The sequence below is a fragment of the Taudactylus pleione genome, unplaced genomic scaffold, assembly GCF_031769625.1.
Source record: "Taudactylus pleione unplaced genomic scaffold, aTauple2 ptg000015l, whole genome shotgun sequence".
In the NCBI taxonomy this organism is placed as follows: Eukaryota; Metazoa; Chordata; class Amphibia; order Anura; family Myobatrachidae; genus Taudactylus; species Taudactylus pleione.
Window position 1 is genome coordinate 543,149 of NW_028284417.1, and position 17,270 is coordinate 560,418.

General features: G+C 43.2%; 1 protein-coding gene across 6 annotated transcripts in view; it reads left to right on the top strand.

The window, feature by feature from the left end:
- COL19A1 (collagen type XIX alpha 1 chain) overlaps window positions 1-17,270 on the top strand; it is a 762,134-nt gene that overhangs the window by 270,550 nt on the left and 474,314 nt on the right. For all 6 annotated transcript variants that reach the window (XR_015878306.1, XM_088471134.1, XM_088471139.1 and 3 more), the window contains exon 12: window positions 16,761-16,805. Coding sequence is in view for 5 of the 6 variants with exons in the window: in XM_088471134.1 (XP_088327260.1) it covers window positions 16,761-16,805 (45 nt within the window). In the remaining variant the exon portion in view is untranslated. The remainder of the gene's footprint in view (window positions 1-16,760; window positions 16,806-17,270) is intronic.

Consider the following 17,270-nt stretch of genomic DNA (forward strand, 5'->3'; position numbering starts at 1 on the left):
ACCTCCTTTGTGGATGCGAATCAGGTTGTAGGCACCACGCAAGTCAATTTTAGAAAAGAAAAGATTGATGCTTCCCATAATTGGTCGAACAGGACAGTGATTAATGGCAAAGGATAAACATTTTTCACAGTAATCTTGTTTAGTCCTCAAATGTCAATGCAAGGTCGAAGAGGACGAAAAAGGAGCCGGCACCTACAGGGGACTTAGATGGCTGAATGAATCCTTTCTTGAGAGTGTCTAGGAAGTACTCCTCTATTGCTTTACTTTCAGGAACAGACAAGGCGTATAGCCTACCTTTGGGAAGTCTAGCATCAGGTAACAGATCAATAGCACAATCGAAGGGTCGATTAGGTGGTAACACATCAGCTTTCTTTTTAGAAAACTGCCAGATCACGATACAGAACAGGAATCACAGGAGTTTCTGCTAAAATGACTGCTGCAAGATGAACAGGATGAGATAAACAATTAACAAAACAGGAAAAATCCCACCGTAGAATTGGAGGAGAAGAAATGAAAGTTCTTCTTGTTGAAGAGCACCAACTGTCAACTGTATAGGTGGTGTTCGGGAAGAAATTGAAGAAAGATTCCTACCATCCAGACCAATGACTGCGACTGGGCTATCCAGAAGATTTCAGGAGAAAGTCCCAAGGTCTCGAAGAATGCCTGGTCCATAAAATTCTCCACGGTCCCACTATCAATAAAGGCAGAGACTGAGACCTGGCCATACGAAGACTTCAGCAACATGGGAAAAAGGACTGAATTCCTTGGAGAGATGGATGCAAGGCCTAGATGCAACTCTCCACAACCATCTAGACCTTGCCTTTTCCCAACTTGACAGGACAAAGTTGGGCCATGTGTCCTTTACCTCCGCAATACAAGCACAATCCCAGTGCGAGTCTCCTTCTCTGCTGGAAGACGGAAAGCTAGTTGCATAGGTTCCTCCAGTTGGCGAGATGCTGCTTTTGAGCTGAGTAGCAGCCTTTGGGCTGTGTAGCAGCCTTGAGGGCTGGTATGCTTGGTGAGATGCGGCTTTTGAGCCGAGTAGCAGCCTTTGGGCTGTGTAGCACCCTTGAAGGCTGGTATACATGGCGACAGGTGGCTTTTGAGCCGAGTAGCAGCCTTTGGGCTGTGTAGCAGCCTTGAGGGCTGCTATGCTTGGCAAGATGATGCTGGGATGTGCTAAATGCCGCCGGGATGACAATAGCGGTGGTACACAAGATTGTGTATCCTGGCCTAGTGCCGCCGGGATTACACTGGCGGCAGTACGCAAGATTGCGTACTCAGGTTGCAAAAGTGTGGCCTGTGCAGCTGGGTTGACACAAGCAACAATATGTCAGATGATGCACTCTGGATCCAGGAGTGCGATCCGTGCCACCTAGATGACACAAACGGCAAGAAGCTGGTATGCGGACCGTGCCGCCTGGGTGACACAAACGGCTCGTAGCTGGTATGCGGACTGTGCCGCCTAGATGATACAAACGGCAGGAAGCTAAGGCAAACAGGATTACTGGAGCTGGACTGGAATACTCAGGAGACTGACCACAACCGGAAACACATGAACGCTATCACCGGCATCGGAGCAGCGTTCACAGCAGCAGGATATGGACACAGGAGCAGGATATGGACACAGGAGCCAATCCGGATCAGACCTAGAATGACGAACAGAAGGTAGGTGGAGTATCAACAAACACTGGTCCGGCATTTGCTTTGCACAATCTTAGCATTGCAGCGGCTTGTGACACCCCCCAGGTCTTCCGGCGTCTTCACCTGGTGGGGTGGTATCCAGTTAACTCTTTTTCATGGCTGTCACCTCCCCAGGGCTTCTGGTGTCATTTTTACCTATTGGGCGGCAGCCTTTGCACTCTTTTGCATCACTGCCACCCTCTAGGACTTCTTTGCTCACTCCCCGCTGCTATACCGCTACCAGACTGCTATACCGCTGCCTTGCGCTGGCTTATATAAGCCAGCCAAGGGGGTGGGGCAATGACGTCGTGACCGGTGATTGGCTTGCGGTGGCCATCTTCTATTTAAAAAATGCAGCTAAGGTGCCATTTGTGAAATTAGCATTGCTGCTGAACTCTGCAGAATGGCTGGCAGGAACTGCATCCTCTCAGATCCAGGCCTGCCACCATGGCAGCTACCTCCCCCGGGTCCTTCCGCCACTAACACCCACAAAGCTGCTGGGTTCCGCCACCGCTAACGTCCACTACCTCCACCGGGTCTCACCACCACTAACGGCCACTATCTCAGCCAGGTCCTGCCGCCACTAACGCCAGTCGTCTTAGTGCACCCAGGTGAAGCCATTGTACACCCCTGCAGGAGACACCTTCTGAGCATGCACAGCAAGTTGACATTCCCTATCTATATAATGGGGCATTGTGGGTAAAAGCTTTAAAACTGTAACTTTTTTAATTACCTGAATCCCAAAAGCACTTACACTGGAACAAGAATTACCTACTAAAACCCCAAGTCTTAATTCATCCTCTGCCCTGAGTTATGCCTTCCCAAAAATCCCCCATAGACTATAGCAGAAACGTGGTCCTAACTGAAAGTGGCAGAAAAAAACTGACAGTTTAAACTTTAGATTGTTCCCAAATACTACTGTATTTTATAATTTTTTTACCCTGAAATTTGACATGCAGCACCGAGCGACAGTTTTACCCCTTCATGCCCCTTAAACACCATGCCCCCCTTTCAGTAATTATCTATGGGAAAATTCTGTTTATACGATTCAGCTTTAATATAAGGGCACGAACGGGGATTATATTCCTTCCATGACGTAGGTGCCCACTAAGAAGGGAGTTTTTGAAATTTGACTCCTAAGGGGGTGAAGAGGGCTAAAATGTTTCCCCCCCATGTGCAATTTTTTAGTCTGACTGTCTCATTGTAGCTGTAGCACAGATCATATTCAAACACCAACTGCCATCCCAAGTGCTGCCAAACATCACTGGCAGTTGGTGTGGCTCCCCCATTTGATAAGTGAAGGAAGGTAATGTGCTACAGAGGTAACAGAGGAAAATGTGTTACTACACATGTGATGGACGGGAATGTCAAATGTGCTACTACAGGATGAAGGAAGGGAATGTGTTACAACATGAGCGATGGAGGGTAATGTGTTACTGCAGGGGTGAGCAGAGGTAATGTATTACTACAAAGGTGAGAAAGGGGAATGTGTTACTACATGGGTGAGTGGGGGTAATGTGTTACTACAGAGGTGTGGGAGGGGAATGTGTTACTCCAGAGGTGAGGGAGGGAAAAAGTTATAACACGTGTGAGAGAGGGCAATGTGTTATTAAAGGTGTGAGGGAGGGATTATATTTCTACACAGGGAAAGGAGGGGAATGTTGAATGTTTTACAACATGGGCGAGGGAGAGAAAGGTGTTACTACAGAAGTGAGGGAGTGGAATGTGTTAGTACACAGGTGAGGGAAGGCATTGTCTCACTATAGCAGTAAAGCATTGCTATAGAGGTGAAGGATTAATGTGAAGGAAAGGTGAGGTGGAAATGGGAACAGTAAATAACTAAGGTCTACCTGGGTGAAACAGGGTACATCAGCTAGTATATATATATATATATATATATATATATATATATATATATATTATAGATGGCAATGTGGTATGTGCAATATAGCTGCCAATATTGTATGTGAAATTTATCTGTATGTGAAATGATAATGAGCTGCTCATTCAGAATCACTCTGTAAGGTTCCTTACCATGATTTGTCCCTGACAAAAACAATTGGTTCAGGCTGCAACCACAAGAGGAAGTGATTTTATGCTGAAACACTGTGGGCCCCTTTTTAACAATGAGACATAACCCCTTTAGCGAGTGCTAAAGGGGTTATGTCCTTCTTTCCATATTTAACAAACAGCTGTAAAGTAAGATTACCTTTGTTTGTCACTGTACCACTTACGCCATGATCGCCACCTATAGATGGTGAGAGCTTTACGGGGATGAGGCAACAGCCTTTCCTGCTTCAGCTGTGTCCCCACCAGGAAGAAGTGTCAGGTGCATGTGCATGCTGGCAGGGATGGCACCGAGGAGGGGTACATCGCTGGACCTCGCCGGAGGCTTAAGTATTGTTAAATATTAGTGGCATATTCATTAGCATCACTGTGATACTAAACTAAATATACTGCTAGTAATAAAATTTGTTTTTAAATGGGGCCCTATACCATCCTGTTTTGGTGTAATTATTTACAGAATGCAAGAAAGCAAATCTGTAAACACCTAATGTTTTACTCTACAGCAGATAATGTTTATATTGTATATTTATCAATAGTTAGGCTTATTTCCATTTAGAACAAGTTCTATATGTGTGTACCTATAGCATAAACTTGTTATCTTGCCTAGCTTTGTGTAACAATATACTTACCTGAAAAAATATCTAGCTCTCCTTCATAATCTCAAAGTTCCTACAACACAAAGTATTTTTTCCATGTGTGTCAGCTTGTCAGTCCTCAAATTTCCCAGTGTCTGAGCATCCGGATGTTGTATAACAGTTTATTAGCAGTATTGGCATCCTGAAGAGGTTTAGACTTTCAACAGCACATGGTCAGGGCAATGCGATCGGCTGTAATGGAGCTCCTTAAAATGCATGGGGGAGATGTATCAAACCTTGGAGACAGATAAAGTAGAGAGAGATACAAACCAATTAGTTTCTGTCATTTTACAGGCTGTTTGAAAAATTAAAGTTAGAAGCTGATTGGTTGGTACTTTATGTCACTCCACTTTATCTCTCTTCAAGTTTTGATGCACCTCCCCCACAGAACACACAGTACATACATATAAGCTGCATACCTGTTATGTGTAACTACAGACACAACACTTCTTAGCCACAACTTCACTGTATGCAATATATTTAAAGCGGCATCACAGGACAGGAGCAATTCCCCTGACATTAGCGTGTGTTGGTAAGGAAGCTAGAAAATATGCATTCAAATGCTGCGAAGTTATCCCACATAAGAATAATATTTAGTTGTGTGTGCTTGAAGCCCTTTCATTTTTGGCTTTTGTAATAAATGATCATTTATCAAATCATATCAGATATAAACGATATACATAACTAGTGAACTAATGGCAATAAAAACTGTACTGTATAAGGGCACAGGAGTCCTGTGACAGGACATCTCAGTGCATTGTAAATGATGATCACAGCATAATATTATAGGTACAAAGTATCTTTGTTATATGCAGGGCCGCCATTAGGGGGGGGGCAATCAGTACTCCTGTACCGGGCCCGGACAGCTGAGGGGCCCGGCCGTCGGCATGCAGAGTTAATTGCTCATTTATCACCCTCATAGAGGACAGCTGAGGCTGCTAAGTGCTGGCTGAACCAAGGAGGTGGGGGGGCCCTGCCTTTTTCATTGGTACCGGGTCCCATGATTTCTGATGGCAGCCCTGCTTATATGTAACAAGGGTGTCCTGTAGGTGTGCACTGTATTTTATAGCCAGCAGTGAAAGGAAAAGGAAATATTTCGCAGATGGTAACTGATAATAGTTCTCTGCTAGGAGATATGTAAAGTGATAGCTGGATGGGGAAATGATGAAACATACTGAGGCTTCATTTACAGAATTTTCATCTGTTACATTGAGCAATTGACCAAAATAATCTTTCATCCCTTTGAATTTGAACCTTACAGAATAAGTAAAAGCAATCTTTGAAATTAATATATATCAAATGTCACTGTAATTAGGATAATTGCATTCCCAATGTTTTAATCTGTATGAAATACCATCAGGACACTGTCCTAAATATATAAATTGAGCTCCTAACTTCTTAATCTGTTTTTACTCTAATGATATTAAGTTAATAAGAAGACAATTGCTCTCTCATCATCCCCTCATTAATCCCAGAATACAATGCAGGAGCTGATGTGTGAATACAGTGCTTCATTCATATTACCGCACTGCAGTTTGTAGCATTATGACCATTGATTTATTCCTTCATGCCTCACAGCTCAGTCAGTTCCACAACATTATTATTTGCTACTCAACTTTCCATGATAAGGTTGACAATTTATTTTAAATGTATTTTAAATATTATTTGTGTGCTTCTGTGTGACTTTATGATAAAGGAAGACGTATAGTAGCAGGGTTTACATCTGAATTATCCAGATAGAAGCAGAACCTGTCATGTTTTGCTTTTAATATTGTTGCCTTTCTCAATTTCAGGGTTAAACACTCTGAGAAGTAAGTTTACTCCTAAGTTTCTGCTTCATTACCTGTGTACTGAAGGCTTATTTCCCGGATTCCTTCTATTCTAGCAGGCTTACTGCTTCTTAGTTATCAGATCTAATGCAGACAGTGTAGAACCGAATTAAATAATATAGTGGTGATTGTAAAAGCTGTTGCACTCTTTGGACAGTTTCCAAAAGTGAATATCTCCTTCATGTTATTGATTGTTTGAAATAGGTGCTAGATGTGGACAGGTCTATTGAAAAAAGTATACAATTTACCATCTTGGTTAAGAAGCAGGTAGTGCTAATAATGAAATGTATGATAAATATTATACTGATACTGAAGCTCTATTGCCAATAAGAAAGATTATCCACTTCTGTATACATACAGTGCCTTGCAAATGTATTCACCCCTTTGGCTCTTTACCTTTTTGTTACATTACAACCTGTAATTTATTTTATTTTTTAATCTGAATTTTATGTGATGGATCTGCACAAAATTGTCTAATTTGGTGAAGTGAAATGAGAAAAATATATATAAAATAGAATCTTTATAAATAAAATTCTGAAAATTGGCATGTGCATATCACCCTCTTTGCTATGAAGCCCCTCAAAAGTTCTAGCAAGCAATTACCTTCAGAAGTCACATAATTAGTGAAATGAAGTCCACCTGTGTGAAATTTAAGTGTCACATGATCTGTCAGTATAAACACACCATTTCTGAAAGGCCCCAGAGGCTGCAACACCACTAAGCAAGAGGCATCACACCATGAAGACCAAGGAGCTCTCCAAACAAGTCAGGGACAAAGTTGTTGATATAATTCCGGGTTGGGTTATAAAAAAATATCCAAATCTTTGATGATCCCCCGGAGCACCATCAAATCCATCATCATCAAATGGAAAGAACATGGTACCACAATAAACCTGCCAAGAGAGGGCGCCCACCAAAACTCACAGACCGGGCAAGGAGAGCATTAATCAGAGAGGCAGCACAGAGACCAAAGGTAACCCTGAAGAAGCTGCAGAGTTCCACAGCAGAGACTGGTGTATCTGTGCATGTGACCACCAGGGCCGCCATCAGGGGGGACTGCCGGGACTCTAGTACCAGGCACGGAGACATAGGAGGCCCAGCTGACAGCGGCAAAGAATGCATCGGGTGGCTGGCAGGGGCCAGGGAGATAGCATCTGCGCTGTGGGATTTAAACTATGTTTTATGTACTGGAGCCGGCTGGGAGCTGTGATTGGCTCGTGGAATGGCAGCCTATTAGGAGCAGCAGCTCCTTATCAGCCAATCAGGAGTGGCCCCTCCTGATTGGCTGCCGTTCCGCGAGCTGTGATTGGCTCGCGGCCGGCTCCGTATTTGAAATGCTGTAGCGGCACGGATGCTGGCGGACGGCTCCAGTCCGACTCCACATTTGAATTCCAAAGCTCTGATGCTCTTTCTTTCTCCCTGCCTACCGCCCGATGCATTCCTCACCGCAGCTAACCGGGCCCAATCTCTCTCAGGACAGGAGAATGCAGGTATGTTTACCCTGCCCTGTGCCCCCCCCTTCTCTTGTCCAGCCAGCATTGTTCCCCCCAGTCCAGCCAGCCAGTCTTTCCTGCGCCCAGCCTACCTTACCTTGCCCCTCCTCCAGTCCAGCTAGTCTTCTCTGTGCCCCCTCCCCATGTCCAGTCAGCCTTTCCTGCGCCCCACCAGTTCAGCCAGCCTGCCTTGCCTCTCCCCCAGTCCAGCCAGTCTTCCCTTGTTCCCCCCTCCTAGTCCAGCCAACCAACCTGTCTTCCGTGCGCCCCCTCCCCATGTCCACCCAACCTTTCCTGCACCCCCACTGAGTTCAGCCAGCTAGCATGCCTTGCCTTGCCACTCCCCAGTCCAGCCAGCCTACCCTAACCCCCAGTCCAGCCAGCCTGCCTTCCCTCTCCCCAAGTCCAGCCAGTCTTCCCTGCACCCCCGCTCCTAGTCCAGCCAGCCAGCCTGTCTTCCCTGCACCCCCTCCCCATGTCCGGCCAGCCTGCCTGTCTTCTCTGTCCCTCCCCTACTGCCCTTTGCCCCCCTAGACCAACCAGCCTTCACTGCCCTTTGCCACCCCAGTCCACCCTTCCCAGCAAAGTGCCCCCCCTTGTCCAGTGTTACCTGCCCTTTGCCATCCCCCACCCCCTCCCCCATGCCTAGCCATCCCTGGTTTATGCACCAATTGAGGAAAAACCCCTGCTATAGCTCCATCCACATTATCCACCACTCTGCCCAACTCTGCCTCATACCCTGGAGGGGACGGGGGCCCTGCCTATTTTGTTAGTTCCGGGCCCCAGAATTTCTGATGGCAGCCCTGGTGACCACAATAAGCTGTACACTCCATAAAGCTGGGTTTTATGGAAGAGTGGCCAGAAAAAAAACATTACTTAGTGATAAAAATAAGAAGACATGATTTGAGTTTGCCAAAAGGCATGTGTGCGACTCCCCAAATGTATGGAGGAAGGTGCTCTTGTCAGATGAGACTAAAATTGAGCTTTTCGGCCACCAAAGAAAACGCTATGTCTGGCACAAACCCAACACATCCCATCACCCCAAGAACACCATCCCTACAGTGAAACATGGTGGTGGCAGCATCATGCTGTGGGGATGTTTTTCAGCAGCAGGGACTGGGAAACTGATCTGAGTCGAGGGAAAGATGGATGGTGCTAAATACAGGGTTATTCTTGAGCAAAACCTGTTTCAGTCTTCCTGTGATTTGAGACTGGGACGGAGGATCACCTTCCAGCAGGACAATGACCCAAAGCATACTGCTAAACCAACACTCGAGTGGTTTAAGGGGAAACATTTAAATGTGTTGGAATGGCCTAGTCAAAGCCCAGATCTCAGTCCAATTGAGAATCTGTGGTCAGACTTGAAGATTGCTGTTCACAAGTTTTGCCTTGAGGAATGGGCAAAAATCCCAGGGGCAAGATGTGGCAAGCTCATAGAGACTTATCCAAAGCGACTTGCAGCTTTAATTACCACAAAAGGTGGCTCGACAAAGTACTCATTTAGGGGGGTGAATAGTTATGCACGCTGAAGTTTTCTGTTATGTTGTCCTAAATGTTGTTTGATTCACAATATAAAAACACACACAACTTCACAGTTCTAGGCATGTTCTGTGAATGAAATGATGCAGACCTTCAAACAATCCATTTTAATTCCACGTTGTGAGGCAACAAAAAATGAAAAATGCAAAGGGATATGAATACTTTTGCAAGGCACTGTAAATCCTGAAAGAGAAATATTACTTCCTGATTTCTTACTGGTAATCACACTACTCTCTAAATCAGGGGTGGGGAACCTTTTTTCTGCCGAGGGCCATTTTGATATATATAACATTATTTGTGGGCCTGGTGCAGGCCACGTCCCTCTGTGTGACGTCACATGGGGGCGGGGCCACAATCGCCGGTGATTACAGCAATATCCAGAGCATCCTCAGGAGCTGTAAGGGTAGCGGTGTGACAGTCTGAACTGTCCTAAGGACGCTCCAATCACCACTTCTGCATAGATTCTGGCTGCAGGGTGCCATTCTAGGCACCCTGCTAGCCAGACGCGGCTAACAGAAAAAACCTCAGAAGGACAGACCAAATGATTCCGTGGGCCTTATACGGCCCCCGGGCCTGGGTTCCCCATCCCTGCTCTAAATCAATACACTATTAGGGGTAAATTTACTAAGGATCGAGTCTGATTGAGTTTGTTTTTTTTAAACTCGATTTGCATTGCTGAAACTCTCAAATTTACTAAAGGTGCCTACACACTAGACGATGTGCTCACGATGCGATATCGTGAGCAATTTCCCTTGAACTCTCCCCGGTAGCTCCCAGGCTCTCCAGGACACGATATGGTGCTAAAAAGTGTCCAATCTGACTAAAGATCTATCTTGCACAAAATCTATCTATTGCACCAAATTGTGTATGAGATTGGCAAATCTTACCTGCAGCAAGCAAGATGTAAAGATGCTATGTAGAGTACGACCAGTGGGTACATACATCAACATCATGATCATGTGTGTACAATCATGATTTGGACATATTTTACACGATTTGTTGCTCTGATGCGTCGAAATAGGGCGAATCGTGTGAAATATCGTCTAGTGTGTAGGCACCTCAAGAAGTGAGTTTAGTTGTGATCAAGTTGGGCGATGGTGAGGTAGATTGAGATTTCTCACACAAGTAGCAAGTTTAGGCAGAGATTTCTCACCTGAGTTTGCTGTGATTTCTCTACTCAACTCTCCCGAACAAGCAGCCTTTTCATTACTAAAATACGGGGTAACCCTACTAGTTTTTCTCCCCGTATTTTTGGGAACCAGGGCTGGCTGAGCAGCCCGGTGCTGATTATGCTTTTTCAGGGGGGACTCTACGTCGTTTTTTTTAAATATTAACCCTTTAGATAAGGTTTACATGCAGAAACATACACAAATCACACTGATCTGTGTATGTTTCCGCCAATCTCGCAGATCAAGAGGTGGTCTATTTGAAACTTCTAATTAGCTGCGAGTTTGCTACAATTACACCCGAGGTTGTAATCTCATTTACTAGTAAATTCCCGAGTTGTATCTTTTTCAAGAAAAGAACTTCCGATGGTGAGTTTATTCGAGTTTGCAATCTCATCCAAGTTTTTCAGTGAAAAGAGAGACATCTCACCCGAGTTTGTCTTTGGTAAATTTGCGAGTTGGAAAAAATGCCTAAACTCATAGTACTTCCAGATTCTTCAATTCTCTATGCATCTGTCAGCTGATGACATCATCATCAACTATCTGGTAGGGAGTCTATAAATTCATTTACAAAGCTCCTTCAAAAACTGAAGTAGCTGATTAACACCCTAGGCTCGTCACTAAACTATGACCAAAAGACAATCTTTAGCTTTCTACCTGGAAATTAAATTGAAAGTATCTTTATTAGGACTGCTTATACTCAATCAACAAGTCTCCCAAAAATTGGTCAGTGGACAAATATTTGTAATCAGTTATATTCTGCATACTAAAATCTCCTCAGGCAAATCTTTCTTGGATTGGAAGTGTTATGATCCTAAAGAACTTTTGGGCCATACTGTAACATGCAATATTCAGGCCTCTTCTGGTGAAAAAAAGTTATAACCACCCTTTCATACCTAACAGATGACTTCCTGTGGTCATCTGTAAAAAGGGGACATAATAACAAACCTATTCTTACGTTCCTGCTACCTTAGATGTTGTCACTATTTGTCCTACTTTTCTAGTGCACACAGGGCCTGATTCAAGCAGAGGATGGAATTGCAAAGCCACACACAGGCAAATATGCAAATGCAGGAGGAGGACAATCCTGACTCCCACATCGCCCTGTGAATGCCTCTGCCTGTCAAACTGGCATAGGCATATGGTGGTCTACGTGCGATCATGCAGGACCCTCTCTACTTAACCTGGCATTCCCCGACTAAAGTGCCAGCCGCGAGGTAGTTAGCGCCATGCTAAGCCGGAACACAGCCTCATGGCCGGCACTGTATTCGGATTTCTCCTCGCACCCTCAGGAGGGTGCAAGAAGAATTCCTTTAATCGGACTAAACAGCGCGCTGAATTGAATCACCCCCAATGTATTTATTTATATGTCTAATTTATACTGATACAATTTATATGTTGTGGTTATTTGTATGTGTCCTTGTAATGATTTTAGTCTTAATCGTATTAAGAGTTATATTATAACAGTTCTGCACCAAACAAGGAGTTTAGCTTTTGGTCTACATCTGTGCCTCACTCCCCTATTATATATTAGTACCCTACTCCCTGGTGCACCGCCAACCACGAACAAGGATTTCCTGACTTTCAGAAGTAATAACTTGGCATGAAAACCTGAAATAGTGACTGACACTTTTTCACTATTTTAATTTGGTCTTTTGCGGACTCAATTTTACCCGGTACATAGCAGTCAGCACCAGTTACCTGTGATTACATTTTTCATTTTTAATAGTCCAAACTGAATTTCTAATCGTAAATAATATAGTACAGGTAACAGGTATTTACAAAAATTAATAGGAAAAGCAGTTGCAACCAATTGTATATTAGGTGAAATTGGTAATTTTTGATGCCATCCTTTGTATCTGTAGACAGCATAATACATTTACTAGATGACATAATGTAAAGTTTGAAGCTCTGTTTTTAGTGTTACTTATATCTAAACACATTCCCAATAAATAGTGACACAAAGTATTTACCAGTATAGCCGCAATAACTCTCTGACACTGTGCTTGGGCCATCTGTTACTACAATTTATAACCATTATAGAAAATGTAAGCTACTTTCCCCTACATCACAGAACATATATAGAACAATTCATTCTGCACAAGAAAATTATTTAACATATTCCATCCTTAATAGTAGTATAATACTATCCATTATAATACTGTATCTTTCTGATATGTGTAAGGTAACATGACAAGAGTTTTGTAGCCATAATGTAAAGCTTTTTTGAAATATTACCTGCTATCTATAGATGCTTACTTTGTTCTTCAATGTATTATTTCTTTTTAGTTTCAAGTTTTACAGCATAGGGGTCACAGATTTAGCGCAGAGGTTGTTTGAATACAGATAGGGGTATAGGGTCTTGTAAAACTGGTATTTTTCTGTCACATTATGAATCCTAAAATAGATGAAAGATTACGTCAGTGCTTTGAAAATTACTACACAGAATGTCAAAGGTCTTTAAACATTTCCAAAAAAAGGATTTCAAACTGTAAATGAGTTTAAGAAATCCACCTGCTGAAGCAGAAATTAGGTCAATGTGATTATCTAGAGAAAGATGGAACAATGACAGAGGTGACATGGTATTTATCTTCCATAATAAGACTGTGACAAACAAAAATTAACTGGTGAGACTAACGTCTGAGTATTTATGACTAACAGCTTAATATCTTTATCTAGAATGCCACATTTAATAGCTACTGAAGAAATTATGTGATTACATATAACTAGGGATGTGCAGGCTCGGATAGGTTCGAGTTTGCACGTGGAGTTCGGATTTTTCCCTCCAAAAAAACGGAACTCAGAACGAGGCAAAACGTCATCTTACATGGACGAACATCATCATTCCTGGACAAAAGACCAGGAATGATGATGTTCGTCCATGTAAGATGACGTTTTGCCTCGTTCTGAGTTCCGTTTTTTTGGAGGGAAAAATCCGAACTCCACGTGCAAACTCGAACCTATCCGAGCCTGCACATCCCTACATATAACCAATACAAATTTAGGGGTATATTTACGAATGTGCAGGTTTTTAGAAGTAGAGATGTTGCCCATAATAGCAAATCAGATTCTACTTAACATTTATCGAGCACCTTCTAGATTTTCTAGAAGATAATAGCTATAATCTGATTGGTTGCTATGGGCAACATCTTCACTTCTAAAAACCCACACTTTAGTAAATACACCCCTTACTGTATAGATACAGTGTGATTGTTTTAAGACAAATGGCAGGATAGAGCGCTTACCATTCAGTGGGTCAATTGTATATATAACAAACGAAAATCCTTTATGTAATTTCCTCCATACGCACTACACACATCACGTATGCTTACTATATAAAAATGATGTACAGACTGTGGAGGTTGTTGATGGCTACAAAAAAGCCTTGGACAGTCTGACATCAGGAATCTTTACATTTCAGATTGGGAGTGGGAAATGCTGCATCAGCCTGATAACATTTTCCTTTCAGCTCTGCCGTAACAAGTTTAGTTGAAATCTTAGCAGCTAAATGTACCAGGAACTCGTATCAACCAAAACCTGAGAATAATGTGACCATGATAACAGCTGCTAGAAAGCCTAGAACTATTTGCTAGTTTAAAATCTGCCACCCTAAGGCAATAAATTGAGTCTCATGTAACAAATGCTACTGTATCAGTGTGATGTTTGGCACATTCTATTAACCTTTCCTAGAGGATTTTATATTCATGTTATACCCTTGTTTGCACACTCGGATTATATGCTTTGTGTAAAGGGAACTCATGTTTATTTATTTGTTTGATAAATACAAAACATATCCCATAAATGGAACATTGGGCCTGATTCAGAAGTAGACAAAGTGCTAATGCCGAGACCAATTCTGAACTTATCGAGATGCCCACTTGCAGCAGCGCTAATCCATCCATGTTTATCTATAGACGCACCATCGGTCGCACCATCAAAGCTTTCACCAGCCCTATATTAGATGCATTTTGTCCATCTGAACATGGCGTCTTGTGTCAGCGCTACTGCTTCTTCAGATGCAGCCACTGTCAGCTACAACGTGACATGCCAGTGTCTGCCTAACCACCCCCTACTTATCTCCCAGGAACGCCAACACTGCAATCCTCGACTCTTGCGTCAAATTTGTTCTCCGTCTCGCAGCGGTAACCATTGAGGCGCATTCTTCATGAGCAATAATTCCAACATCGGCCAACTGTGTGACTATCGGCAATGTGTGCAGTTACCATGCACCTATGAATCAGGCCCATTATCTGCAATGTACTAAATCAACATTGCTATCATGCTACAGATGACACTTGTCACTTCTGTCCATTCTGAAATGTATGCTTAGTAATGGAGTGTTGCATAACTTTGTACAACAAATAATATGATTAGGTGATCAGTCTAAAGGGTCTATTTATTGTTAGTTGCGTAAACCCCTGGATATTACCATTCCTTATTTCTGCTTATTACTGTGATTTACAATGTATATTTGGAGATATATATTATTGTGGACACACCGGGACATGGGCTCCGATTCAGACCCAGCTGGGCTTATGTGTATGCGTGGCCACTGGTCTGCACTTGCGTGAGCTGCGCTCACTCTGGAGGGATTTTAAGGATGTGACTGCAGCCACCTGGGTACACCCTGACATAGTCACATTCCATGCAACTGTACAATCCCGCCAACCCTGCAGGGCTTCAAAGAGGAAATCTGATTTCTCCCTGCTGCTCTGACCCCATGACAGTGATGTTATGGTCACTGACCGCCAACATCACTTCTGATTTTGTGCCCCAAAATTCAGTGCAAATGGTACTTTGGAGTACATCTGCCAGTACAAACGAGAAGAGCTTAAAAATCAGCTGCAGCAGGGGATTGATGATCAGTCCCCCCTTACACCTGCTCAGCGGCACTCTGCAAGATGGTGAGGGAGAGGGAAAATGCCACTGGGGGAAATTGGGTAATGTCACAGGGGAGATGTAGGAGTGCTGGTAGGTTGGCTAATGCCACATAAAGGTGTTTTGACCCTGGGGAGATGTGGGAGTATATACATGGTGACACAATTCAGTGACGTGCGGTGAGGACAATGGCTGGGGATGCACACATGTATAAAAACACAGCTTTTATATCAAAACTCTGGAGCATGACAGGGAGTATGGTAGGGGAGTGAGTAAGACCCCCCCCACCTACCCTGACTGCACGTCCCTGTGACACATGGCACAGGGGGGGGGGGCAGTGTCACAATGGAGATCTATGGACACTTGTGGCTGGTGGTTATACCAATGGGGATCTATTACTACTAGGGAGGGGGATAATGCCACTTTGGATCTACTGCCACTGGGGGATCTATTGCAGTGGAGACATATGGACAAAGGGGGTTAGATGCAAGTAACCCGCTAGGTATATTTTGTTTTAATACATTTGAAAATACATTTGTGATGATCTTTTGGTAGAAAAATAACTGGTCATGTAAGGTTTAAAGCTGCAATATTTACTATTTCAACATCTGATCCTGTTGCTCAACCCCCTCCCCTTTACAATGGCTTTTAGCCCCGATTTTGGGGCCAGGGGTGCGAGAGACATCACTGAGCCATGGGAAAAAGGCAGCTAAAGTGGAAAATTACAGTATTAGTAGTAAGTGGCAATGCAGAGTTAGTTACTAGACACGAATGTTATGATAAATGTATATAACTGTGAATATGTACAGCTTGCTGTGGGATATATTTATAGTGTAAGTCTCCAATGAGTTGAATAACCATATAAAGCCATCCTCATTCCCAGGTGTGGTTTATGCTTTCTCTCAGTTATGCATTCTGGGCCTGATTCAGAGGTGGGCGATATGCCGATGTCTGCACAGCTGAGTGATATTGCTGATGCTGTGCATGCATCTGAGTCGCACTGAGAGTAAATGACAGTCAGTGTGTGTGTTTATGGGAGGTAACAGGAGTGGCTAGTGTGTTGTGAGCATTTTAATGGTCGTGTCACAGTCAGCAACTGCGTCTGTGTACGGAGTTGCACTGGCCCCGCCAGCTTAGATCCCACGGACATCCTGAGCAACCATAGAGTTGCTCAGAAGATCGATAGTGTGACCGATGGTGTGTTTTTGTACTCAAGGAGCAAATTAGAGATGCAGCCAAATTTCAACTGAGTCATGTGACATAAGTGACATCACTGCTTAACAAATGCATGGCTGCTTTATTACAGCATAGACATCGCTATTCTTCAAATAAATGTGGTAAGAATACATCTCTGCTCATCAAGTATAAAATGGATTTTACAGTATATTTTTCATATATTTATATTATTTTAGTATTGTATTGCAAGTATAACTATATAAAATACATTAACACTATGTTTTTTTATGACAGGGAGAACACGGGCTTGATGGTGGTAAAGGTGAAAAAGGAGACATGGTAGGTGTTCTAAATGTGCACAATCATTTTATACTACATTGTGCCCCATTGTCAACGTTGTATTGTACATTTCCAAAGCACGTACGTATTTCATCGCAATAGGATATTGTTATCGCTCTCTCTGAGGTTTAGTCTACTGACATTTAGGGGTCTATTTATCAAGCAGTGAAAAATGTGGAGAACTGGACCAGTGGAGAAGTTGCCCATAGCAACTAATCAGCTCCTACCTATTATTTTATAGACTGTACTTGATTAATGCTACTTGAAAGCTGATTGGTTGCTATGGGCAACTTCTCCACTTGTTCACTTCTCCATACTTTTCACTGATTGATAAATAGACCCCATAGCCTGATTCAGAGATGGATGCAATTGAGCGATTACGCAGTTAAGCGATTATCTGTATTCTTCACATGTGTATGAGTCACACTGCACATGCATCAAGTTGCATTACCGTTGTCGCTCGCA